We start from the raw sequence: 26468 nt of genomic DNA on the forward strand, positions 1-26468 counted from the left end.
CATAAAGTGTGTCTTGAAAAAGGTTTTTGTTCCCTAAAAAAAGACAAAACTTTGTTGTTGTGTTGAGAAAATCGCGAAGCTTGGACTAAGACACCCGTGGGGGGATTCAACATGTATACAAAATTTCATAAATAAAGGTGGCCAGACTCAAATTTTCGGCCAAAAAGGGCTAAGTTAACACAACGTATAAAAAATTTCAGCCGAAAACGACTAAATTTTACATCATGTATAAGACATTTCGGGCGAAAACGGCTAAATTTTACACTACGTATAAAAAATTTCGGACGAAAACGGGTAAATTTGCACCACTGCGTAAAAAACAGGGAGGTCGGGGCCACCCTGGGCCCTAAGCAATCTTCGCCACTGGGGAAATTGTAAATATTGTAATGAAAAGTAAAATTACTATTTTGTCCATGCGATTTGACCAATTTAATCATTTCAGTCCGAAAAGATATCTGTTGTCATTTCAATTCCTGACGTTTGAATTTTGTAATCAGTTCGGCCTTTAAAACTGATGATGTTAGTTTTTCTGTTTGGTTTGAGGTATTTAAGTAATTTTATACATAAGTAGGCTTTATATGTAAAATGACTTTTTAGCTCTAGAATTAACTAAAAAAGTTAACACGGTGAAGAGGTAGGTCCCAGCAGAGCCCAGTTGGACCCGCAAGACTCACCTTAAACAGGGACGTCTGCGCAGAGACCAACTGGATCCGCAGGACCAACCATGCTCAGAGACGTGACGTCCTTACGCGCAGTACGCAAGCTGGTCCCGCAGGAAATGCCTCCCAATGGTGAAGGACTCCGCCTGTCCCCGCAGCCTCGGATACAAGCCATTAGGGAAGGCCACCCGCGCAGCATGGCTACACGCACAAGGCACTTAGCTCTCAGTCGTTCAGTGTCACCTGAAGGAATGAGCCAAGCCGGGAGCAATCCCGCACAGAGGCGGGAGGGGGAATACTCCCGCCCAAATAAGCCAGTCCGTATACTGAAGGATCTTTTACTGTACCTGACGAGGTATGGGCAAAAGATCTGATCAGAGATGCGACAGCTCACTGACAGCAGCATGGCAGACAGCACGCCACAGCACTGTGACCAATAGCCGCCACCTACCCACCAACTCCTGCCATACCACGTGCCTAGCCTGTAGTTGGCAGAAAAGGAAGAGTGCACGACACGCCTGCTCTGTGTCAGCCGCTACCTATCCACCACTCACAGGCAGGGCACGTGCATAGGTTACAGTTGGTAGCGTGTTGGGCCGGCTAAACCCCTTGGAAACCTACCTTCGGCTATAAATACCACAAATGGTATGATCATCTTATCTTATGATATCTTAACACATTATCATCATATTATACCTGATATCTGCTCTAGCAATCTCTTAATATACTTTTATATTTAAAGAGCAATCTAGTCTGATTCTCACGCCGGAGGGTGGTCACAAGGAGGAACCCCCCCCTTCTCAGTGACGAGCTCACGGTGTCTGTTTTGCAGGTTATCAGAAGAACCATCTTTCAAGGGTCTAACCCCTCGTGGGAAACATCTCTCCAACCCCCAGGTTACCAGTAATCTGCCCGGGGCCTGGTTAGTGTTTCTTCATTGGCGCCATCCGTGCATAAAGCTAGAACTTTATTTTCCTCCAGTTTTTTCAAACTTCTACAAAGATGGTTAGAGAAATTCCGGTAACCACAACCCCAGCTACTAGGGGGAATACCGGCAACACAGTCTTTACGAACACTACCCCGGCTACCGAAGCCGGGGCAAGTGAAGTAAATTTTACGAACACTACCCCACTTACCAAAGCTGGGGCAAGTGCAGTAAATGATCGACTACTGGGATCCACCGATACCCAGTTTGAGAAACGAAGACTCCCCCGCCAGACTCTCGATGAAGTTAAGGCATGGGCGGAGGCACGACAAAAGGAATTCCAGGCTGAGTTGGACGAACGCTTGCGTTCCGTGCAACAGGCCGACGAATTCGAATACTGGGAGGATGACTCGGAGGAATCCGACTCCGACGCGAACCCTCGTCACAAGGCAAAAGGGAAGCGTAAAGAAACGGAAACCCAACCGAAAAGGCATTTTGGACAAGCCTTCAAACCAAAAAGCATAGATGGAAGTCCACGAGACTTCTCTAAAACGTTCAGACCAAACGTTACAAATGCAGGAACGTCCAAATTTGCAAGGGACATTGCTGAAGCAATTGCCCCGAAGAGTGCTAAACAAATGCCTAACATAGGCACATATGACGGCCTATCTGATCCAGACGATCATTTGAACAGGTTCATAGCGGGGGCAACCGTTAGCAATTGGACGGAACCCACGTGGTGTTACATGTTCCAAATGACGCTGGTGGGGGCTGCTAGGGCTTGGTTTGATCGTTTACCGGTTAACCACATTTACGACTGGGCAGACTTCCAGCAGAAGTTTAGCCAACACTTCAGCCAGCAGCGAAAGTATACCGAGGAGCAATGGACAATCCTCAAATGCACACGGGAAGAAGATGAATCTCTGCCAAACTTCATCACTCGCTTCAACTCAAAGAAGTTAAGTTTGGGCAATATCAGCGAGGATCTTGTTCGCGCAGCCTTCATCCAGGGCGCGCAGGACCCAGAGCTTATCCGCACCCTAACGGGTAAAGATGGAATGCCATCCACATGGGATGGCATCATGACAGCAGCCAAACGCTATGCGGAAACGGAGAAGCAACTGGGTAGAGACCTTCCGCAGAGCACAAACCTTTACACCCAGAGGACGAGAGAGGACAACGTCCTCACCGCCCGATTAAACAAAAAACGGAAGCAAGGCATTTGGCAGTCAAGGGTAAACTTTGACACCTCATCCGGCTTACAGCACCGATTGGGTGAAAGGGATAATGTAAAGCCGCACCGGAACTCCAGATGGACGCCACTTACCAAAAGTGTCACTGACATATTTGCTACTGAAGAGCTCCCATGGCCAAAGCCTCCAGTAATCCGACATCGTCACGATGCTGATCGGAGCAAGTACTGTGACTATCACAGAACAAAAGGCCACAACACTGAAGAATGCATAGACGTAAAAGACATGGTCGAAACATTCGTCAGAGATGGGACGCTCGCGCACCTCGTGGCGAAATAAAAGCTAGGCAGGCGAGTGCGTATAGAAACCCAGCTGAGGAAAACACGAACCAATTCCAGCTTCAAAATCGAGACTACATGCTGCGTAAAGAACGAGATCCCGAACCAGGTGCGTATCGGCTCGATGGCACTCCCATCCCAACATGGAAGGGAGTTCAATTACACAGTTTGCATGTAATCAATTCCAATTTGTAAAGAGAAGGCCAAGAGCCACTTCTAATGGAAATGATTCTCTTTAAGAATATCGAAGCTGATGATTTTACATTTATACTTCTCTGAACACTAATATGCCGGTTTTCACTGCATAATTACGTGAAGTCATTGCATGGGAAGGCGGTCCTACCCGCACGAACCCAATAACGTGACAAACCTTCACGCAGGTCAGTTGAAGGGGAAAAAGTTCAGCACCCAAAAATGAAAGTGCCGGTCTATCCGCATGAATCATTAAGGAAACTGAATAGTAACCTGTCAACAACCGCGCGTCGAACGGTTAAAACTATCCAACACTGGACGACATTCACATTACGTGAAGTCGTTGCGTGGGAAGGCGGTCTTACCCGCACGAACCCAATAACGCGACAAACCTTCACGCAGGTCAGTTGAAGAAGTTCATCCCATTAAATGAAAGTGCCGGTCTATCCCGCATGAATCATTCGAGGGAACTGCACCAACAACCGCGCGTCGAACGGTTCAAAACAAAATTCTTAAAAAGATGAGAAAAACCTACACGCAGGTCAGATAAGGGTAAAGTTCTGCCATCCTACTAAGTGCAAGTGACGGTTCTACCCGCACAATCACGAAAGAGGAAGCAAAACTTCACACCTATTATCAACCACGTTCAAAGGTTAACTTATCCTCAAAAGATGAGAAAAACCTACACGCAGGTCAGATAAGGGTAAAGTTCTGCCATCCTACTAAGTGCAAGTGACGGTTCTACCCGCACAATCACGAAAGAGGAAGCAAAACTTCACACCTATTATCAACCACGTTCAAAGGTTAACTTAACCTCAAAAGATGAGAAACCTACACGCAGGTCAGATAAGGGTAAAGTTCTGCCATCCTACTAAGTGCAAGTGACGGTTCTACCCGCACAATCACGAAAGAGGAAGCAAAACTTCACACCCACTATCAACCACGTTCAAAGGTTCTTATTCTGAACACTTGGAAAATTGCTAATTTAAACTAAGTATGCAAGTCATAAGTTTATAAAGCAAGGAACCCAAAGAAGGAAATAACAGTCTTATACGCAAAAAGATTAATATTTCAATGATGTATTACAACAGTGGCCGGGTAACTACCCGCTTAAAAGAAATCTATACAAAGCTGTCTATCCTAGCGGTGGGAAGAGATCTTCAGGATCAGGCTTCAGGGTCACCTCCGCTTGGACCAGCACCGTCTGAGCGTGGCTGCCCAAGGAAAGCCTTAAGGATGTTTAGCCCATCATCAGCAGCAGCAGCCTCATTCACCTTCTCCACCACTGGATGCGGGAAGGCAGCGTACTGGTTCACAGCTTGGTCATAAGCAGCTTCAGTATTAACATTGAATAAAGGGAAGTTGGAGGGCGGAAAGCCTCTCTCAGCAAACCCTAGACCAAGCAGGAAGCCAGTCTTCTCCCCATCCTCATGAGAAGCGTTGAGGGCTGCGCTCATCGCATCGTCATAAGAGGTCTCTGAAAGGACCCGACGCGCAACCTACAAAAGAATACAAGTTAGAACATTTTCTAATTACGAGCGGAAAGCGTAAAGAAAAAGATAAAGATACCTGAGGCAACGCTTCTCGAAGCAGCCATTGGAGGGTAGCTTGACTTTCTTTGTAAGCACGTTCGGCTCCGCTTTTATCAAGGTTGGCAAGTTGAACTTCCTTGGCGGCAGCTTCTTCGACGCTTTTGAGTTTCCTTTCAGTACGGTCAAGCACCCCCCTCTGGTCAAGGATCTCCTGCAGCTTCTTGGCATCTTCCATTGCCAAGGCGTCATGAGCATGCTGAAGAGCCTTTAATTTGCATTTAAGCTGCTCATTCTCTTCGCGAAGTGGCTCAGCAACAGCTTCAGCCTTGGCAGCCCTCTCAGTTGAGTTTCGCGCAGTCTCCTTGGCCAGCCGAAGCTGTTCATTCACAGCTTGGGCAGCCTTGGAGCGGGCATCGAGTCGCGCCTGGACTTCAACCTCGAGGGCCTTGAATGCCTTCTCCTTCTCGGCTGCGGCAGCGGCCAACTGCCGGTTCTCCTCCCGAAGAGCCCGCGCTTCAGATATATCTTTGGCGCGAGCTGCTTTTAACTTGTCGTTTTCACGACAAAGCAGCTCGACGCGGGGCTGCGTTCGGGCCTGGAGAACCCGAAGCTCATTGGTTAGCCTACCCTCTTGGTAGCTAGCCATGGCTTCCCCCAACGCACCATGAGGAGCAGCGTGGCGAGCCCAGTCCACGCACTCCACAGGGGTGCGAAGGGTTGTTCCTCGGCGTATGTTCCATCTTGGAACATACACTTCATTGGAATCCGACACTGCAAAAGAAACAAAGGCAGTTAGGAAAAGATGATAAAAATATGTAAGGGAAAAAGAACCCTACGTACCAGTAGGGTCAATAACAGGCCGATAGCCGCCAAACCCATCACCTGAACCTAAAGGAAATCCATCCAACAGGTCAGGCAGACGGGAAGGTGGCATAGATCGGCGGGAAGCCTGGCGCATACCTGATGGTCCGGCCGTCGGTGCCGGTGGCGCAGGTATAGTGGCAGCCGCTGTGGTAGCCATGTTTGGCGCCACCTCCTCAGCAACAGTAACCGCCGGCTCCGTGAAAGATGCTGTAAAAATTGCACTCACGGCCGGCGGAGACACCTTCTCAGCTGGAACAGCCTCAGGAAGGCTGGAACCAGCGGAAGCAGGCGTAGACGCCTGGGTCGACGCCTCGGGAAGGCTGACCGAGCCTACCGTCATTGGCGGGGGAATACTTGCTCCAACTCCACCCTGGAATGCGTCAACATCCACACCTGCACAAGCAAAAGTGTTAGAAAATTTTATTTGAAATAAATCTAGACAAGAATTATGGGGGTACTCACGGGGTTTCTTGAGCTTGAACGCACGGACGAGCGGGGGCGAACCCGATGGAGCCGGCCTCTTGACACCGGTAACCGTCGTCGTCGCTGCCTCCCCGGAGGTAACACCTGCAGCCTCCGGAGCGGTGGTCTCCTCACCACCGAGCTTCCCCGCCACCTCTGCATTATCTGACTCCGAGACAGATAGGACTACCGGGTCGGCCGTAGAGGCCACCTTCTCCTTGCCCTTCCCGACGGCAGCCTTTTTCTTCCGCACCAGTGGAGGACCTTCTGCGGATTCCTCAGAAGAAGAAATGTCATGAACTCCAGCAGCAGGCACAGCATTGAGAGGTTCAGGGTAGAAGATAGGCTTACCTGGCCGTCGGTGGCTCAGGATCTCTTGGCCTGGCGGGTAAACCTCCACGAACCGACCCGCGGTCTGCTCTAAGATGGGCAACTCGTTCTCGTCCAGAGCACGAGTACCCATCCGAGCGGGACCATCTTCCTCCCGCGGGTTCAGGAGCGACTGAAGATCGTTCCCCTCTGAAATCAACAAGAAAGTTAGTAAAAATCGAAGTCAGCAAAATGAAACAAGACGTACCATAAGGGACAGAGTTCGAACCATATTCAAGGACGATCGGAACCTTATCCGCATTCGCCGCCTTCCACACCCGGCTCATCCCCAACATCACCATCGCCGACTCCGGAAAACGGAAAACCGGGGACTGGACCCGGGAAATCTTCGAGAACCATTCCGCCTCCTCGTAGTTGAGGGCGGGAAGGTTCGGAAGCGCCTGGCCATTCTTGAACTTCATGGCGATGGGGATGGCGCGAGCGGATATGAAGAAGAACTCTCTTCTCCATGAGCGAAGACTCCGCTCGGTGGTACAAATCTTTAAACCCTTGATACGGGTTGTAAGAGTGTACCACCCTTGGATGCACCTCCATGTATAGAAGGTCATCAGGCGGTCAACGAGGGGCTCAAGGCCCAGTATCCGGCACACCCACTCAAAGTGCCGGACCTTGGCAATGGCCATGGGGTGCACCTCTGTCAGGTGCACACCGTGCCTCTCTAGGACACGGTACACAAACTTTGTCAACGGAAACCTAAGGTTCCCGTAGACAAAGAATGCAGCATAAACCCCGATCTTGCCACTAGGGGCATCGTACACAGTATGGTGGGGTTCAGGAAACTCAGGCTCGAGAGACTCGAGCATGAACTTCCTGACGATATACTGGTACAGATCGACAGGAAGAGAGCACTGGCATTCGCCAGCAGTCTTCTGGTCATCAGCATCATGAGAAGACATGGTCGAAGAAAGACGAAAAGAGATTTCAGGGTAATGCTTTACTGAACAAGAAAATTCGCCGGAAATTACTTGAGAAGAAGAGATGAAAGTGGAAAGTGTGAATTGCAAATAACCCTCTCCCCCTTTATATAGTAATCGCAATTAATGCGGTGAATTTAATGCGGAGGAGAGAGAAATCAAATGTGCAATGAAACTATGACACGTGGCAAAAAGCAAGCTGGCAACAGCTGTTGAAAGGACGTGTGCCAGTAATTTCGCGGCCACGCGCCCGAAAAATCGCTCCTACGCGCCTGAAAAAGCGACTGGAATGACCATGTTCTGTCACGTCACCATAACTTCCTGCATGTCCTGACACAGTCAGAAGAAACCGTCGCACGACGTTTCAGAGGTTTATCTTTTCACCAACTCTTCGAATTTCAAAATTCAAAATTCGAAAGTATTAAAAAGTAAGCGGGAAAATACCCCTTACCCCTTGGCAAGCAAGTAACCGTAAGACGGATGCGGGTACACTGTAAAGGCAAAACCCTTCACATACCTAGCACCCGCAGGGAATTGAAGCCAAATAAACCTTGGCAAACAAGTAACCGTAAGCCGGCTGCGGGTACAGTGTTAAGGCAAACCCTTCACATACCTAGCACCCGCAGGGAATTGAAGCCAAATAAACCTTGGCAAACAAGTAACCGTAAGCCGGCTGCGGGTACAGTGTTAAGGCAAACCCTTCACATACCTAGCACCCGCAGGGAATTGAAGCCAAAATAAACCTTGGCAAACAAGCAACCGTAAGCCGGCTGCGGGTACAGTGTAAAGGCAAAACCCTTCACATACCTAGCACCCGCAGGGAATTGACGCCAGGAATACCTTGAAAGTAAAGTAACCGTAAGACGAGCGCAGGTACAGTGTTAAGGCAAAACCCTTCACATACCTAGCGCTCCGCTGGGAATTGAAACCAAGAAGGATCTTCTGGGCAATGCTTGCGGAAACGGAAATAACATCCCCGCATAGCGGGAACATCGAGAACTACGTTGTTTGAAGCTCCAGGATGGAATTGGTGGTCTTAACATAATTGATCACTATGTTCAAAACTACCAAAACCTCATGGAAAATACATACAACTGGGACTCAATGCTCCTGACTTGCGAGGAGGTTACAGACCTACCCGCATCATACCCAAAGACCAAGCAGGAAACTCGGGCATTTCTGCAAGTGACAAGGACTTCCGCGGAAAGAATCCCCATGGAAAACCTTACAAAACCCTTTTCAAAACCCTTTGCTCAAGTCCAAAAGTTCACCTCACTTTATTAAACACTCATGAGAAGAACATTGGACTGGGGGGACTTGAAGAGGTAGGTCCCAGCAGAGCCCAGTTGGACCCGCAAGACTCACCTTAAACAGGGACGTCTGCGCAGAGACCAACTGGATCCGCAGGACCAACCATGCTCAGAGACGTGACGTCCTTACGCGCAGTACGCAAGCTGGTCCCGCAGGAAATGCCTCCCAATGGTGAAGGACTCCGCCTGTCCCCGCAGCCTCGGATACAAGCCATTAGGGAAGGCCACCCGCGCAGCATGGCTACACGCACAAGGCACTTAGCTCTCAGTCGTTCAGTGTCACCTGAAGGAATGAGCCAAGCCGGGAGCAATCCCGCACAGAGGCGGGAGGGGGAATACTCCCGCCCAAATAAGCCAGTCCGTATACTGAAGGATCTTTTACTGTACCTGACGAGGTATGGGCAAAAGATCTGATCAGAGATGCGACAGCTCACTGACAGCAGCATGGCAGACAGCACGCCACAGCACTGTGACCAATAGCCGCCACCTACCCACCAACTCCTGTCATACCACGTGCCTAGCCTGTAGTTGGCAGAAAAGGAAGAGTGCACGACACGCCTGCTCTGTGTCAGCCGCTACCTATCCACCACTCACAGGCAGGGCACGTGCATAGGTTACAGTTGGTAGCGTGTTGGGCCGGCTAAACCCCTTGGAAACCTACCTTCGGCTATAAATACCACAAATGGTATGATCATCTTATCTTATGATATCTTAACACATTATCATCATATTATACCTGATATCTGCTCTAGCAATCTCTTAATATACTTTTATATTTAAAGAGCAATCTAGTCTGATTCTCACGCCGGAGGGTGGTCACAAGGAGGAACCCCCCCCTTCTCAGTGACGAGCTCACGGTGTCTGTTTTGCAGGTTATCAGAAGAACCATCTTTCAAGGGTCTAACCCCTCGTGGGAAACATCTCTCCAACCCCCAGGTTACCAGTAATCTGCCCGGGGCCTGGTTAGTGTTTCTTCACACGGTTAGTATTAAAGAGGCTGAAATGGCTACGAAATTCGAATGTTCAGAAGTTAAATTGTCAAAATACTGTTTTTGGGTTAAAAGGGTTAAGTGGATTAAACAATGTGGGCTAAAATAGTAATTTACTCAATAGTTTAAGATTGATTGTTTCAAACATATTTTTTTTAGATTTAAAATATTAATGTTTGTTTAAATAATTCAAGAAGGCATAACAAATCATACAAGGTATCCAAAAACCGTGTTTAAGCAAAACATTTCACATCCATAGCTAATCATCCACCTTATCTTATCATGATCTATTCACCTGTCTAATCATGACGTATCGGTTAATCTTTGTCTTGTCTTAAAACCACACGTCATTACTGAACTTGATGGCGATTGGCGACCCGCATGGAGGGCAATTGAAGATTCGAAGAGAAAACGAACAATGATGATTTTATAATTGATTGAAAGTTCAATTTTAGGATCTACGATTAAAATGGAGCTTTGGTGTTAACTAATAGTCAAGGACTAGGATGCCAAATATGAAGATGTAAACGACGCTTGCTAGACATCAGCTACGTGTGCTTGCGCTGCTGATGGTCTTAGAAGTTGTGATCATTTACAATCAAGTGACAAAATTTGAACACTCAAAACATTATATATGTAAAATGTCTTATATTAATATATTGCATCTACCTATGACTTAATGTAATAATCACATTATTATTTTCAAAACACAAAACCTCATAAACCAATACTTTAAAGTCAACTTATTTGCCCATATTACAACATTATGATGATCATATAATGTCCAACACTTACACAACTACAAAACTACACAAACTTGGTACACTTTAAAAAACATTTTGGTCAACGACAAGATCATTAGATTTGACCCGCATAGTCCCCGCTCTCGTCAATTTCATTCTCCAAATCGAACTCCTCGTCATCAGGATCTAGTGACTCACCATTACCCGTCAGCTGCCCGTCAGTGGCGGTGGTGGACCCGCCCTCACCGGGCACCTTTGCCTCTTGTATGATTCGGTTTATTTCATCAACGCTTTGCAGCGTTTGGTCACGGTTTGCATTCTCGTAGTTTGTTTTCTCGCCTTCAATCAAATCTTTCGGCATGTTCTTCAAAAACCACGGATGTTTCTTGATTTCCGCTATGGTGATCCTCTTTAACAACAATTCAAAAACATTATTATTTGGATTATTAAAACCAGATAAATAGCTTTAATAATAATCACCTTGGAGGGGTTTGCAACAAAGATATGTGAGAGAAGGTGTCGGCAATCAGCAGAAACACGCACATAGTCTGGTATCGAGTATTGAACGCTCACGATTCTCTGTGAACAACAAGTTATCATATTAGACCGAACGTAGTGGGCGATGTTTTTGGGCGACTTGGGGCGCAAACACCCCCCCCCCCCCCGGCGATTTGTGGGGCGATAGGGGGGTGGGGAATATTTGTTGCCGGCTTGTGTTGTTTTGTTATCATTATTATATTGTGTTTGTGAGATATACATATATATGTGTATATATAGGGCTACAAGACCATTACACCCCTATAACAAAAACCCACCCTTTGCTGACTGGGCGCCACATGGCACAAAACGCCCCATTTTGTAGCCCCTCCACTACACATAGCCTTAAAGATCATTATTTCTTGTTCGAATTTGCAGGTCAAACGTAAGAATATTCAAACTTTAATTTCTAGTTAAAAGTTAAAACACGTGAATTTTTCAGGATAGTTTAATGAACAATAAAGTACTAAAGTTGACCCGAAAGTCAAAGAGATCTCACCCCGATGGTTTTACGGAAGTTCCGAGGATCTTCGGGGTCTTCAAAAGGGTAGGCTCCAACCAACATAACATACAGAGTCACCCCACATGACCAAACATCTGCAATCTAACACAAACAAGATTTAATATTTTATTAACAAAAAAATGTTTTATTAAACTATAAGTCTATAATCAAATATTCATATGTAACTACTTAAACAAAAATACCTTTCCGTCATATTCCTTTCGGGATAGGACCTCGGGGGCAATGTAAGCAGGTGTACCGACAGTAGATTTTGGTTGTGAGTGCAATAAACCAGACTGCACAAAAAACATCAATGAAAAATAAAAAGATTCAAACTTTTCTTGAAAAGACGACATTTTTAGTATTATAAACCTTTGAATAACCAAAATCACAAATCTTGAGACGTGGGGTTGGACTCTCGTCTAGAAGAGTGTTCTCTAGTTTCAGATCTCTATGACAAATTTCCTGAAATCAAGAAAACAATAATGTAAAGATTTTATAATTCATATTGTCATAAAGATTTTATTTATTTATTTATATATTTTTTACCATGGAATGGCAGTAGCTGACTCCAGATAAAAGTTGTTGGAAGAAAAACCGAGCCTGTAGTAAAAAAGCAAGGTTTCCTTTAGTTAACTTATATAAACAAAAAATAAACCGAAGATAATGAGTTAAAAATATTTTTCGCACTTCATCTTCACTGAATCTGCCAGCACTAGTGATTTTACTAAAGAGTTCGCCACCAGCTGCATATTCCATGACTATAGCCAATTGCGTCCGAGTTAAGAACACCTGCAAAATCGGAACTTTTAATGTCAAATAACTGATATCATGTCTCAAAATTATATAAGTTTTATCCTGAAATACAACAAGAAGTCTTTTTATATAAAATGTTAAAAGCTCAAACTTACCTCCTTGAACCGGACGATGTTAGGGTGCCTTAAAGATCTGTGATTAATGATTTCCCTTTGAACATTTTCATCAATCTAAAAGAAAAAAAAATTAGCAGGCAAATGCAAGATTCAAGTATGCATTGATATCGGCTCGGATATGTTACATATGTATTCTTATTCGCTTACGAAATGAAAATAATAGAGTTAGGGCGAGTAAAAGTAGATACGCGACCTAGATTTGTGTATAACATGGCTATATGCGTTAAATTATTCAAATATAAGCATTAAGTTAGTTCAAAGAAGAAAGCTCATATTGAACTTTGGTTGACTTAATGATAGTCAAACCCTAAAAGTTTCTATTTTTATCAAACTTCATAGAAACTTCTAACAAGTAATACCAGAATCAGAGCTTATAAAAACCAAATAACAAAAAGGGTCAACTCAACAATGCAAATCTTGTAAAACCAACAAATCAAAATCAAGAAAAAAAAATTGTTCTTGGTCATCTTATTAATCAAAAAGTTGGTTTGTTAATTGTTTGACCTGCAACATAATCATAATCTTGAAACACAAATTCAAACAAAACTCACCGACCAAATCCAATAAAAACCAGAAAAAAAATTCAATCTTTACATCAAATTAGCTCAATAAAGTAATAAAGTTTATACCTTTTTTACTCTTTCAAATTTCAATGTATTTGGCAGCAAAAAATTCTTAATTCATAACTTTGAAACACAAATTCAAACAAAACCCACCAACCAAATCCAACAAAAACACCAAAAACACATAAAAAATCAATCTTACATCAAATTAGCTCAAGAAAATAATAATGTTTATACCTTTATTCCTCTTTCAATGCATTTCACAGCAAACAGCTTTTAATTCATAACTTTGAAACACAAATTTAAACAAAACCCACCAACCAAATCCAATTAAAACCAGAAAATAATCAATCTTTCAATCAAATTAGCTAAAAAAAGTAATAAAGTTTTAACCTTTTTTCCTCTTTCAATGTATTTGACAGCAAACAATTCTTAACCTTAAAATTCATAACTTTGAAACACAAACTAAAACAAAACCAAACACCAAAAACCCAGAAAAAATTCAATCTTTACATCAAATTAGCTAAAAATAATAATAAAGTTTATACCTTTTTTTTCAATGTATTTGATAGCAGGCAGTTCTTAATTCATAACTTTGAAACACAAATTTAAACAAAATCCACCAACCAAATCCAACAAAAACCCATAAAAATTCAATCTTTAGATCAAATTATCTCAAGAAAACAATAAAGTTTTAACCTTTTTTACTCTTTCAATGTATATGACAAGCAAACAATTCTTAATTCATAACTTTGAATCACAAATTCAAACAAAACCCACCAAACAATTCCAACAAAAACACCAAAAAAAAAAACCATCAAATTAGCTAAAGAAAATAATAAAGTTTATACCTTTTTTCCTCTTTCAATGTATTTGACAGCAAACAATTCTTTAGTCTTCTTATCTCTAACCAATCTTGCAACTCCAAAATTCCCAGCACCAAGCTCCTTCAATGGCTCATATTTCTCCTCCATTGTAACACAATCAAGATTTCAAGAAACCCCCAAAAAAAATTTTATTTTTTTTATAAATCTTTATCTTCAAAACCCGCAAAAATTAAGTCAAATTAATCAAACCCCAGATGAAAAAATGAATAAAGTTTTCACTTTTCAGAGAAAATATAAGGTGATTGCTAAATCAAGATACATACAGTGAGTGGGTTGTTTATAGATAGGAAAAGGGTTAGCTATTGGTGGAGAAATATTTAAAATACTTAGCTTAGAAGTTGAAAATGAGTTCTAGTTCAAAGGATCTAATGAGGGTTTTGTCTTCAAGAAATTTTATAAGATTTAGTTAAGCATTTGGATATTATTTATAACAATCTATTTCAAGTTGAAGTAGTGTTGATTGTGACATTTGTAATTTAATTTTTACCATTAATTTAATCCGGATGAATTTCAGGTTTTCTTTTTATAAAGTTTAACTGATTTACGTCGTTGTCACGTCCCGATATTAACAATTCTCTTTTTAGACTCTTAGCATTCTAATAATAAACGCGTATAATTATACGAATACCGTGTTGGTTCACTAATTAAATCAAACTACATTTAATACCAGATAACGTTATATTAATGGTTAAAGATATTTTAATATTACATAAAATAGAGTTGTTATATTAATTCAAAGTTTAATAAAGTCGGTTATTATGCTAGTTATATTTTTAAAAAAATAGAAGAAATATATTATTTTCTTATAAAGAAAAAGTAAAGAAACTTTAAAAAAATAAAAGAGATTAAATGATATTGGTGTGTATTTACTATTTAGTTTTAACACAGAGAATCATTATCTTATATTACAAATTTTCGTAGCCAAAAGAGCTACTTATAATATATGCAAATACAAATTCTAAGTCGGTCAACCCATCGATTTGAATTGGTCATAGGTCTGTTTCTTTTTCTTCTCTCTCTTCGAAATGATTTATAAGGTTATATATAGTGAAAGGGCTACAATTAGGGGTGAATTATGACATGTGGCGCCCAATCAGCAAGGAGTGGAAATTTGTTTTTGAGGTGTAATGGTGTAGAGGCTACAAGTTGGGCCCAGGGTTACTTTTTTTATTATTTTCTTTTTATAATTAAACTAAACAAATAAAAACCAATTTATTTAAATAATTAGATAAAAATGCATTAAAATTAATAAGAAATACAAAAAACTTAAAAAACATAACTAATAATGCATTAAAATTAAAAAAAATTACATAACTAAAAATATTAAAAAACATAACTAAATAAAATACTAATATCCATAATATTCGCGCATTTTTTTCCATTCGTTGTCGTTGCAATAATGCGGCCTCTTCGTGTAACCCGGCATCTTTGAGGGATTTGTATTCTTCACTCATTTCCCGCAATTCCAACATTTGGGCAATCTTTTCGTGTTGTTTGTCGGTTTCTCTCATGGCATCGTTGAGTTCCTCGACACACTTTTTGTGTTTTTTGATGATTTCTTTCATGGTAGCGGCGAGTTCCACGAGTGTCGGTTGGTTCGGGTTGTTTGTAGGATTCATTTTGTTATATTTTTTGAAGAAGGTTTATGTTTATATAGATGTAAAATGAAGAAGAAGGATATGAAATGGAGAAGAAGGTATATGTTTATATAGATATATAATATATTGTTTTAATTATTTTTTTTTATTTTGTACCGTTGTCAAACGGTCAAAATAATAAAATATTATTATTTTCTTAAGAGTTTAGGCGATAAAAAGAATCCGCCCCCGCCCCAAATCACCCAAAAATCGCCGGGGGGGGGGGGGTTGTTCTAGCCCCAAGTCGCCCCTTTTCGTCTAATCCAACACCCCATTACACTTGGCCTAATGTATAGATTTAACAGCTAGAAACGAGTAATCAATTGTTTGTGTTAATTTATAAGAAAAGTTGAGAAAAAATGCATAATTTAATTATAAAATAAAGTACTATATTCATTTGATCACAAAAAACAAGATCAAGTTTTGGTAACAACAATTAAAACGTATTATGTATATATGGTCAAGTTATTCTACAAAGGGTAACAAAAATGAGAAGTGTGAGAAGCCATAAATAATTGACATGTGTCAAGTGGGAACCAAAAGAAAAAAGGTATAGAAGTAATTGTACACATTTTCTCTCTCCACATGCAAGGCACATGCTAATACCCCCATCATTTTAGAACGTTTATAACTTTTTTGTATGATATTTAAAAAAAAATTCATCATAATAACAAGCGTTTTTTTATCTTTAATACGAGTAACATTTTTGTTATATAAAATTTAAAACAAAAATCACGTTATTGTGTCTTTTTGCACACCATTGTGTCTTTTTGTTTATCATTGTGTCTTTTTTGTCGTTATGTCATTTCGCACACCATTGTGTCTTTTCGTTTATCATTGTGTCTTTTTTCGTCATTGTGTCTTTTCGCACACCATTGTGTCTTTTTTCGTCATTGTGTCTTTTCGCACACCATTGTGTCTTTTCGCTTATCATTGTGTCTTTTTTCGTCATTGTGTCTTTTCGCGTGTCTTTTTTCGTCATTGTGTCTTTTCGCACACCATTGTGTCTTTTCGCTTATCATTGTGTCTTTTTTTGTCATTGTGTCTTTTCGCACACCATTGTGTCTTTTTTTCGTCATTGTGTCTTTTCGCACACCATTGTGTCTTTTAGCTTATCATTGTGTCTTTTTTCGTCATTGTGTCTTTTCGCATACCATTGTGTCTTTTTTTCCTCATTGTGTCTTTTCGCACACCATTGTGTATTTTCGCTTATCATTGTGTCTTTTTTCGTCATTGTGTCTTTTCGCATACCATTGTGTCTTTTTTTCCTCATTGTGTCTTTTCGCACACCATTGTGTCTTTTCGCTTATCATTGTGTCTTTTTTCGTCATTGTGTATTTCCGCACACCATTGTGTCTTTTCGCACACCATTGTGTCTTTTCGCTTATCATTGTGTCTTTTTTCGTCATTATGTTTTTTCATCATTGTGTCTTTCAACTCATCATTTTTTTTAAATACTAATAACACCGTTGTGCAATAATAATATGTAAAAATAATGATAAAATAACAACAAATTATCTAATACATAAAACATAATAATTAATACATGTTACACAATAACTTGAAACGTAAAACACAATGGTGAATACGTATAACACAATGACCTAAAACGTAAGACACAAGGGTGAATATATATAACACAATGACTTGAAACGTAAAACACAATGGAAACAACATATTACACAATGACACAATGAACAACAACAAAACACAATTAAAAACCCATTAATTTTTTTTTATATTTACATAACAATATGATACTCATATTAAAAATAAAAAAACGTTATGGTGAATTTTTTTTTAAAAATAATGTCGTATGAAAAAGTTGTGGACATTTTAAAATGATAGGGGTAATTGACATGTGCCTTGCATGTGGATAGAGAAAGTCAACAAATGTGGGTTATTACCTTCATGCCCTTTTCATCAATTTTTATTTATTAAATTAATCTCAGTCATTCAAATCTAAGATCAATAAACTGGATTTCTTATCACCTTTCTCATTTTTGTTGTCCTTTGTATTTTAACTTTACCTTATATAATAAATAGTATCTCATAATAACGTCTAAACAAACATTATTTTTATTCTTAGTCGGTTGATATTATGTAATCTTCAATATAATATTTCATTTGATATGATATCTTTAATGTTACTATTTTATAGTTTGTATGTATTACTTGGTTTATATTGTTTTTACAAAAAAAAAATGCAAAATTGACTATTATTTTCCATTTTTAAATAATTGGAAAAAATAATAATAATAATAATAATAATATCAAATGTTTAGCATAACGTGGTCATTCAACATCCTCATCATCATTGTTGGCCCGTCATTTCAATTCGTCGCTAAAGGCCCACTATGACTTTATAACACTCGTTGTTACTTTATTTATTATTTTTATAAACACCTCATGACAAAAGAGTTTATATGAAATTAATATGTGCTTTATAATTTATGAATTATATAATTAAATTAAAAAAATGGCATGAAAAGTATTTTACCTTTATCGTTTGAATTTATTTTGACCGTACTTTTTTAATAGACAGTGAATCTTCTACATAGGTTACTTCTTGTATTTCAATTCAGGGAAAACCTCATTTAATGATAACGCCCGTGAATACTTGTTTGAAGGCACGACATTACAGTGAGATAAAACCCGTTTTGTTTAATGATACAACTAGTGAAAGTCAAATACTCGCTCATCGTCACCCTAGTGTATTTGAAACTAAATGGTAAAGGCTGAAATCAAACATGGGTCACGTAAAACACGTTTACCACTCTATCACTAGGTTATTAGCCGTATAAGATTATTAACTAACCAACTTATTTAATGAAAAGAAAAAGGTAGTTAATAATATATATATATGAAGAAATGTAAAAATCAATCTAAATCTTGTAGTAAAGAGTTTAAAAAAGATAACTTAATAGCAAAGCCTTTCTGGCTTAGTTATATAAGAGTGTGTTAAATAGTGTCTCTCTCTTTGATGTATATATATTTAAAAGTAGGATTAGGGCATCGTAGTGGAACAAGAAAACATCCCGCAACACCATTGTCACGTAGACATAATGGCATTTTACAGTGTTATGTGTAGTGTTTAAACACCTTATAATAATAAAATAATATTCAAATTAATTATTTTAAATGAAAAGATGTGATTGATGATGTAAAACTTGTAAAAATGTGATTGATAAGAAAAAGGTAAAAACACCGTCATAGTGGAAACGTTGGGAAGGCGAAAAGGCCAAAAACACCCCATGTGAGCAAAAGGCGTAGTAGTGTTGCAACGTTTTTAGGTGTCACATGTGGTAAATGCCCCATTACGAACGCTATCATAGAGCACATAAATTCTTATATAAAACTTAGTATATTGAAAGTTACTAAACAAAAGTAACTTGTTTTTAAACCTTGTATATCTTACCTTGCTACTCATCTCAATAGTTTTTATTGTTATTTTTAAAATAATAATCATTAGTTTTAACCTCACGAAGAGATGGAAAGCTATAAATAGTATGGAATTACATTACATTCGATTAAAAAAGGCTAAGATATTTCATGTGCTATGTTTAATTACAGTTTGTGAAAGAAGAGGATTAGAGGAATGCTTTGGTACATCGGGACACCCCTATACATCTAACTAGTTTGATGGACAAAGCTAAAGTTATTAGCTTCCTTTTGATAAAAAGTCGTGCACGGCTAGTTAAAGTATCTTGGTATGATTGGTGTAGGTTTCGAGTGTAATTGTCTAATCAGCTGGGAGAAGTGGCCCGCGGGAGGGAGAGTGGTGACTAATGGGATAACCATTGGGTGTGGAATTTTTGTTTTGTATCGTGATTGACGGTTGTATTTGATATGTCTAGCTTCTTACTAGTCTGCTTATAATTAAATAAATATTTATAAATAAATAGATATTTATTAGTCGTTAAAAAAATAATATTAATAATAGGTTTGGGGCCTTGTGTGAAAGTGATCTCTAAGCATTTGTTTATTTTCATGATTACTAGAAAGAATAGAATATTTGTAATGATCCAATGATATGGTGACTATATTTTTCATTAAAATAACTACCGACCATTTTGGATGTGCATTGCCAATACTTTTTCTTCATTTGGTGCAATTTATTATATTCTTTTAGTAAATTTAAAAGGAGTTAAGATTGGTTGGAGAAATTTAATAATCTTTTAAGATTAGCTTTCATATTAAAAAAAATATCACTTATACATAGGGCCATTTCAATTCTAAAAATAATTTTAGTAGTTTAAATTATTAGTTACTAATAAAAGTGAAGCAGGTTCAATTTTGTTAATTTTTTACTATAAATGATTATATGTTTTGTTGATGTTATTTGTATTGTTTGGGTTATCTATCTCTTGTAAGTGAGATCTCTTTTCCTTTTCGGTTTAATAATACAGGTCTTTCAGAAAAACTTATTGACCAATAATAATCTATACTTATATTTGTCGACGGATTCAAAACAGTACATATAATCTAACTCTACTATCACAAGAGTTAAAACAACACTGCTAGCTCATATTGAATTGCCAAACAAAGTCTTCCAAAAACTACATTAATAGATTTTGAAGTCATAACATTACTATGCATGAGTCATGACACGTTGGACTCGGCTAAACGGCTCCACAAGAGTTTACTTTGTGCAAACCATGTTAGGATTTACCTTTATGCCCTCACATGCTTGTCACGTGTCTCAGGTTTTAATTGAGTTTTTGAATGAAGGTTAGTGAAAATGACTAAAATCGAGTCGAAATTCAAATAAAGGACAGTAAGTGAACGTCATTTTCGTAAAGAACCCAATCCATAATTTGGGATATTCAATCATAATATCAGTCTAATTATTTTTTGCAATCATAATATTACTACCCACATCAGCATATGATCAAATGAAATGAAAATTCTTTAAAAGAATAAGTCACAAACATACAAGTCCAATCTTGAATCAATTCACTATAACTATAACTTTTGTGATCAGCACAATCCCAGTTCACCCTTCGCGTGCCGGGTTTCAAACGATTCCAAATATTGTGTTACCGATCGATATTTACAGTATGTAAAAGTTCACCTATTCTTCCAATGACATATGTTCAAACTCCACCACAGCATTAACCGGAGCCGTTGCTTTCAAAACCATTTCTTTATACTCTTGTTCGGGACTAGAAAGCGCCACAATGGCACCACCCGCACCGACAGACGCCTCACCCTTGTGAACCACCACGGTCCGTATAACAATATTGAGATCAAATGTCTGGTTATAAGAGAAGAAGCCGATGCAGCCCGAGTAAATCCCTCTAGAACAACTTTCAAGAGAATCAAGAAGTTCCATTGATCTTAATTTGGGTGCACCTGTCATTGATCCACCCGGGAATGCTGCTCTAACGCAATCAATTGCACTTAGATCTGACCGTTTCTTTCCACGGACCGTGCTTACCATGGTGTGGACGGTTGCGTATGATTCGACATCCATGAGACGGGGAACGTGGACTGACCCGGGTTCACACACGCGACCTAGGTCGTTCCTTAATAGGTCAACAATCATCAAATTTTCTGCTTGATCCTTTTCACTGTTGACAGAAAGTTACTAATATGAAATTATTATCAGAATAATCAGCCAATGGATCGTAGTTTGAAATTTTAGCGCGTTAAACTAAAAATCATGTTCTTCTAAAAGACAGACAATAAGTGTTTGCTTGTAAGGGCGTAAACAAACCAAGCCACTCGTGAGGTTACCCAAGATCGGCTTGCTAAAAGTTCATATCGAGCCTAGCTTAAATGAGCTCAAGCCTAAGATAAGCTCTCTCTTAAATGAGCTCCAGCCTAAATATATGCTTGTCTAATAACTGAGTTCGAGCCCGAGCTTAACTTATCAATCTCAAGCTGGCTCGCAAGCCTAAACAAGTCTATAATGTATGTAAAACTTATATATAATATATTAAATATATATACATACAAATTCCCTTATATATATATAATTTAGAGTTAATTACATAGATGGTTACTGCGGTTTGGGCAAGGTAAACACCTTTGGGTACTAACGTTTAAACATAAGTACGGGGTCTAAACCTAACTTCTGTTAACATTTCAGTTTAAGTTTAAATCAAATGACCAAAATACCCTTTCACAAACAAAGGGACCAATTATGTATATAAATTAATATATAACTAATGATCTGAGCTTGAGCTTTAAAAAAGAGCTCAAAACAAGGCCGAGCTCAAGCCCTAGTCGAGCTTGGGCATGGCTCGGCTCGTTTACATCTCTACTTGCGGGTCAACGAAAGTTCCAAATGCTGACACTGCAATAATAATACCTGTGTTGTAGTTGTGACCTAAGCATCTCGTCTTCTTCAGGTGTCGACCCGCGAGCGATAGTACCCTTAATCGGTTTTGCTTCAAGAACACCATCTCTATCTAACCTTAAGAATCTCTCGGGGGATGAACAACAAATAGTCAAATTTTCTTTTTCAAAATTAAGCCACGCGGCATACGGTGCGGGATTCTTATCTCTAAGGTGGAGATAAAGCCCCAAAGGATCAATATCTCCTATTGTCTTCCTCATCTGAGTTGTCAGACACAACTCATAACTTTCACCATCTTTGATAACCTTCTGACATTTCTCCACATCTTCCATGTACTCCTCTCGGGTTTTATCTAAACCGAAGCCCGTGTTTGTTAACATAACACGCGCAGACGTCTGAGATGATAAAGATTTGGAAGCAGAAGTCTTCATGGTTGTTAGCTTTTGCTCCATGTCATCTAACCAAGTAGTGGTTTTTTCGGTTTGATCATGTATAGATAGAATGTAGACGTCATTGTTGGAATGATCTATGACTGTAAGATTGTCTGCAAAGAAGAAACAAGCGTCTGGTGTTTTTGCCTTGTAACGGTTATTCGGTACGCCACATTCGACTTTGAGGCCGTATCTGCGTGTGGAAATTTGAAGTTAATGAAATTTGTTTATAAATTTCTAATTTTCATAATAAACAAGAAATTTTGCATACCCGAGATAACCAATGTATCCACCATGAAACTCAAAGGGTAACCCTTCATAATCTTTTTCATCATAACGAATAGATTGAAGTTCCTGACAATAAAAAGGCATGAAGTGTCAATGAAAGTTATAAAATTAGTTTATATGTAATTTTTTCTTCTCTTACCTTATTCATATAATGGAAGAAACCATCTTCCAATAATGTGGTTGTAGATAACCCTTGAGCATCTTCAATTGATATATAACCTCCAGTTGTACTGAAAGAAAGAAATTTTGAAATTTGAATAATTCAAACTAGAACCAACTCGTAACCGAATAACCAAACCGAAAGTTGTCTTTACTCAAACCTTTGATCTGACAGTCTGAATGTTATCTGCTTCCAAAGTGACCCGCCTTTTCCACCCATAAATGAAAATCGTGCTCTTCTCTACATAATAAGCAAACATGTAGTAAATATATAAATAATTTTTTTAAAATGAACAACAATGTTTAAAAAATCTTGAATACCTTTTCAGTAGAAGCGCTATCAAGCCAAAAGGTTTTTTCAGCCTTATCATCACCAAACAATTTAAGAAAAATGTTTTTTGCACCGCCAACTTGACAAGATAAATTCTCAAGTTTTCTCCATTGTAATCTCAAAAACTTGACCCCGTTTGACGACTGTGCCATCTTGTACATGCTGACATGGTTTGTATTAAAAGGCGACAGGTATGCACGTGTAAAGTCTTCTTTAAACTGCCAGCTTCCATTTCCCACCTGCGTGCATGCTAGGTAAAGTTTACTGCTCAGTGCTAATAAAAAAAAGTGCATCACAATTCAGATTATTTGTTTTGACTTTTGACCCAAACCGACCCGAACCTGTTACCGTAGCGTATTTAACTTAGTAGTTTACCATTATATTGTAACTTCCTCTCACTAATAGAAGAAGAGTCTTTCGAGCCCCAAAAGTCTTCAGTTATATCCCTGAAGTTTTTGAATATTTGACTCCCGTGACAAGTGGCAATGCTCTCGGGATGAAACTGCAGTTCAGGGAGCAAATCTGATTCAGTTCACAAGTGTGATGAATAATGAATACTTTAATAGTATTGCTAACGATGACCAAGGGACCCACCTGCAAACCATAATGAGGTCTTGTGGAGTGCATGATACCCATGAGAACCTTCATGTTGGGTTGACTTTCATAAGAAGTAAGGTCAAACTTTTGGTCAACCGGAGAACATGTCCATGCTAAAGGTATGAGTTCCTTCGGAAGTGATTTTGCATCTACTATAAGCGAATGATACCGAACCACCTGCATCAGTTTAGAAACCATATTCATCAAAATGCTTAATAAACTATATCAGTAAACCACTGTTTTGAATTTTAATCAAATAATGCTGACCTTAAAACCAGAATTTCTTCCAGAAGGAATACCATCAAAGAGCCTGCATCCATTATGCTGAATCTCACTAAAGAAAACAAGTGGAGTTAATACAGTATTAACTATAAATTTATAACACTGAAGAAAACAAGTGGAGTTTATACAATATTAACTATAAATTTATAATTATGTACTAGTTAAGTTTATATACCTTAAACGCCCATGAACGGGTTCAAAGGCGTGAACAACCTCTGCACCATGCACATATCCTAAGGCCTGGTGTCCAAGACAGACACCCAAGATTGGAATGTCTGCACACTCTAGCAACAACCTAAGACATATTCCTGTTACGTCACAAAAAAGTCGGCTCAGTTTCTCCAATATGGCAGTCATAACTGAATTTACACTATGCTGAACTCATACCAAAAAGTGTGACAAATCAAATGTATTACCAACATAATCAACTTTAGAAAGTGAACATGATGTCATACCTATATCAGTCGGGCAAGCTGGTGATCCGGGACCAGGCGATATAACAATGTTATCAAAGGCTCTCTCTTCATAAATGTAATAACATGCTTCCTCCCATGTCCATTCATCATTCCGCACCACAACCGGAGGTACTAAAAACATAAAGATTTATTAGACATTTTCCTGTCTTTTTATAATTTCTTATTATTAAAACAAGAGAGCTTACTTCCATTAATAACAGATAATTCTTGGTATATATTGTATGTGTAACTGTCATAGTTGTCAATCAACAATGTCCTGACAAATTCCAACTTCTGCCTTGGTTTTGACAATGGTTCTCCCATTAAACATGATCCATCGAGCTGACCGGGTACGTATTGAGTTGAAAGCACCGCCTTTCTAGAATCATGACTAGACACTCGGAAACCGTCTTTGTTGGCGAGGTCACTAGCCCTTATTGATGATGTGGCAATTGATTTATTTATGGTTATGTTTTTCTGTCTTTCCAAACAAGGGGATGCGATTTCTGAAAGATTTGAGCATAAAGCGAAGTTCATTTTGACCCTAATAAATGAATGATGGTGGTTACACAAAGCTTCTGCCTCCAGAGTATCTTAAAAAATCTGGAAAAAAAGGCAAACATATTTGATAACTTAAAATTGTGTTCAACGAATTGAACTTGGAATACTCGAAATTTATCGAATCAAATTATCCAAATTGTGAAACTTTAAAGCTAGGATTCGAGTTCGATTACTAAACTAGATATGGTAGCACATTTATAAATTCAACATTTATTTCATTATGTAACCATAGTTATCAAAAGCGTTAGGTGCATAGGCGCAGGGCGCATAAAAAGTGAGGGCCTAAGGAGTAAGCGCACTTAAATAAAATATTAAAAATATATTATGTATATAAAAAAAATAATACTACTCTTCAAATATAATAAACAAAAGCTATTATATAGCATTAAATTATAATCTAACTAGTACCAAAAGTTCTAAACTAGTCAAGATTCAAATGTAATTCCTAAACTTGAATAACAAAATATATCAATATAATGCCTTTGACTTCTCATAGATCTAAGTTTCAATAGCATCCCTTGCGTTTCTTTTGCTCGGCTTTTATGTTCTCATGCTCGCCTAGGAACTAGAAGCACATTTATTGAGTCTCGCCTGAAAAGTCTCAGGTCTATAACCTAGTGTGTATATATACAACATAAACTTAAAATGCATAATAAGAATTCGAACATTCAACAACCGAATTCGAATAGTGAACACCAATAGCATTAGTATTCAACTATTCATTACATAACTAAAAAGATAATTAAATGCTGTCTCCTAATTCATATATATATGTAACAGATCTGCAACTTCTTAAATTAGTATTATTCAAAAACACTAACTACGTGAAGATGAATTACAGGCTGTAATGTTAATTACACTAGCAATCATAATATCATATATATATATAATATTATATATCATAAATCTAGGTTTAAATACAATACCTGTAGTATTCGTAAACTGGAACAATAGAAGCAGTTGCAGGTTACCGGTAGGGTTTCAGTTTCAACAACTCTGCAGAGATGAAGTTGTTAACTTGTTATTGTTAATAATATTAATATTAATATGTGAAACTTAAAATCAACGGCCAACATGAGTTGAAAGAGTTGGTAAAATGGCAGCTGACTCTCTATTGGTGTGTGGTTGCGGTTCTCTAAAGTCTAAATTAAATATATTAACATTTTTAGTGGGATCGAGATCATGTCTATCCCAAAAATGACACCGGCTCGGTTTGATCAAAAAAAGTTAAAACAGATTTATAACATGAATGGTTTCGGCGTTTAGGTTGAAGCTGGTTTTTTTATGAGGTTACGATTGGTTTCGGTTCAGGTTTTGAACGGTTTTTGCTCGGTTTTGACCGGATTCGGTTTCAACCTGGTTTATTTTCCCACCTCTATCTCCATGTAACATACAACCCCTTGTACTACTGATAGTGTCTGTTTTACCCATAAATAGTTTGCTAATTTATTTTTGGTTGCCCAGTAGAGATGTCACAGGAGTTCACTAATC

General features: G+C 38.9%; 2 protein-coding genes across 3 annotated transcripts; both read right to left on the bottom strand.

Annotated features, from left to right (window-relative positions):
• Positions 1-10478: 10478 nt before the first annotated feature.
• Positions 10479-14204, bottom strand: LOC143529514 (serine/threonine-protein kinase SAPK3-like). 2 transcript variants are annotated; one of them, XM_077025294.1, is made up of 9 exons: positions 13439-13473; positions 12462-12536; positions 12241-12342; positions 12100-12153; positions 11923-12015; positions 11754-11846; positions 11548-11652; positions 10992-11090; positions 10479-10920 (listed from the first exon to the last, which is right to left on the bottom strand). In XM_077025294.1, the coding sequence occupies exons 3-9, from the start codon at positions 12307-12309 to the stop codon at positions 10627-10629; spliced, it is 807 nt and encodes a 268-aa protein (XP_076881409.1). In that variant the 5' UTR covers positions 12310-12342; positions 12462-12536; positions 13439-13473; the 3' UTR covers positions 10479-10626. The 2 variants fall into 2 exon arrangements, with proteins under 2 accessions (XP_076881409.1, XP_076881408.1); XM_077025293.1 differs by lacking the exon at positions 13439-13473 and adding an exon at positions 13897-14204 and having other exon boundaries at positions 10483-10920.
• A 6426-nt stretch (positions 14205-20630) lies between these two features.
• On the bottom strand, positions 20631-25028 carry LOC143529546 (aminodeoxychorismate synthase, chloroplastic-like). The gene is made up of 12 exons (XM_077025319.1): positions 24623-25028; positions 24417-24548; positions 24137-24269; positions 23947-24013; positions 23677-23856; positions 23458-23584; positions 23073-23332; positions 22913-22992; positions 22732-22822; positions 22576-22658; positions 21886-22497; positions 20631-21142 (listed from the first exon to the last, which is right to left on the bottom strand). Exons 1-12 carry the CDS (start codon positions 24951-24953, stop codon positions 20644-20646), a joined length of 2595 nt encoding a protein of 864 aa, XP_076881434.1. The 5' UTR covers positions 24954-25028; the 3' UTR covers positions 20631-20643.
• Positions 25029-26468: the final 1440 nt, after the last annotated feature.

This window comes from Bidens hawaiensis, unplaced genomic scaffold, assembly GCF_021521415.1.
Source record: "Bidens hawaiensis isolate Kalapana, Puna unplaced genomic scaffold, B.hawaiensis_p1.1 tig00008566_1, whole genome shotgun sequence".
Taxonomy (NCBI): Eukaryota; Viridiplantae; Streptophyta; class Magnoliopsida; order Asterales; family Asteraceae; genus Bidens; species Bidens hawaiensis.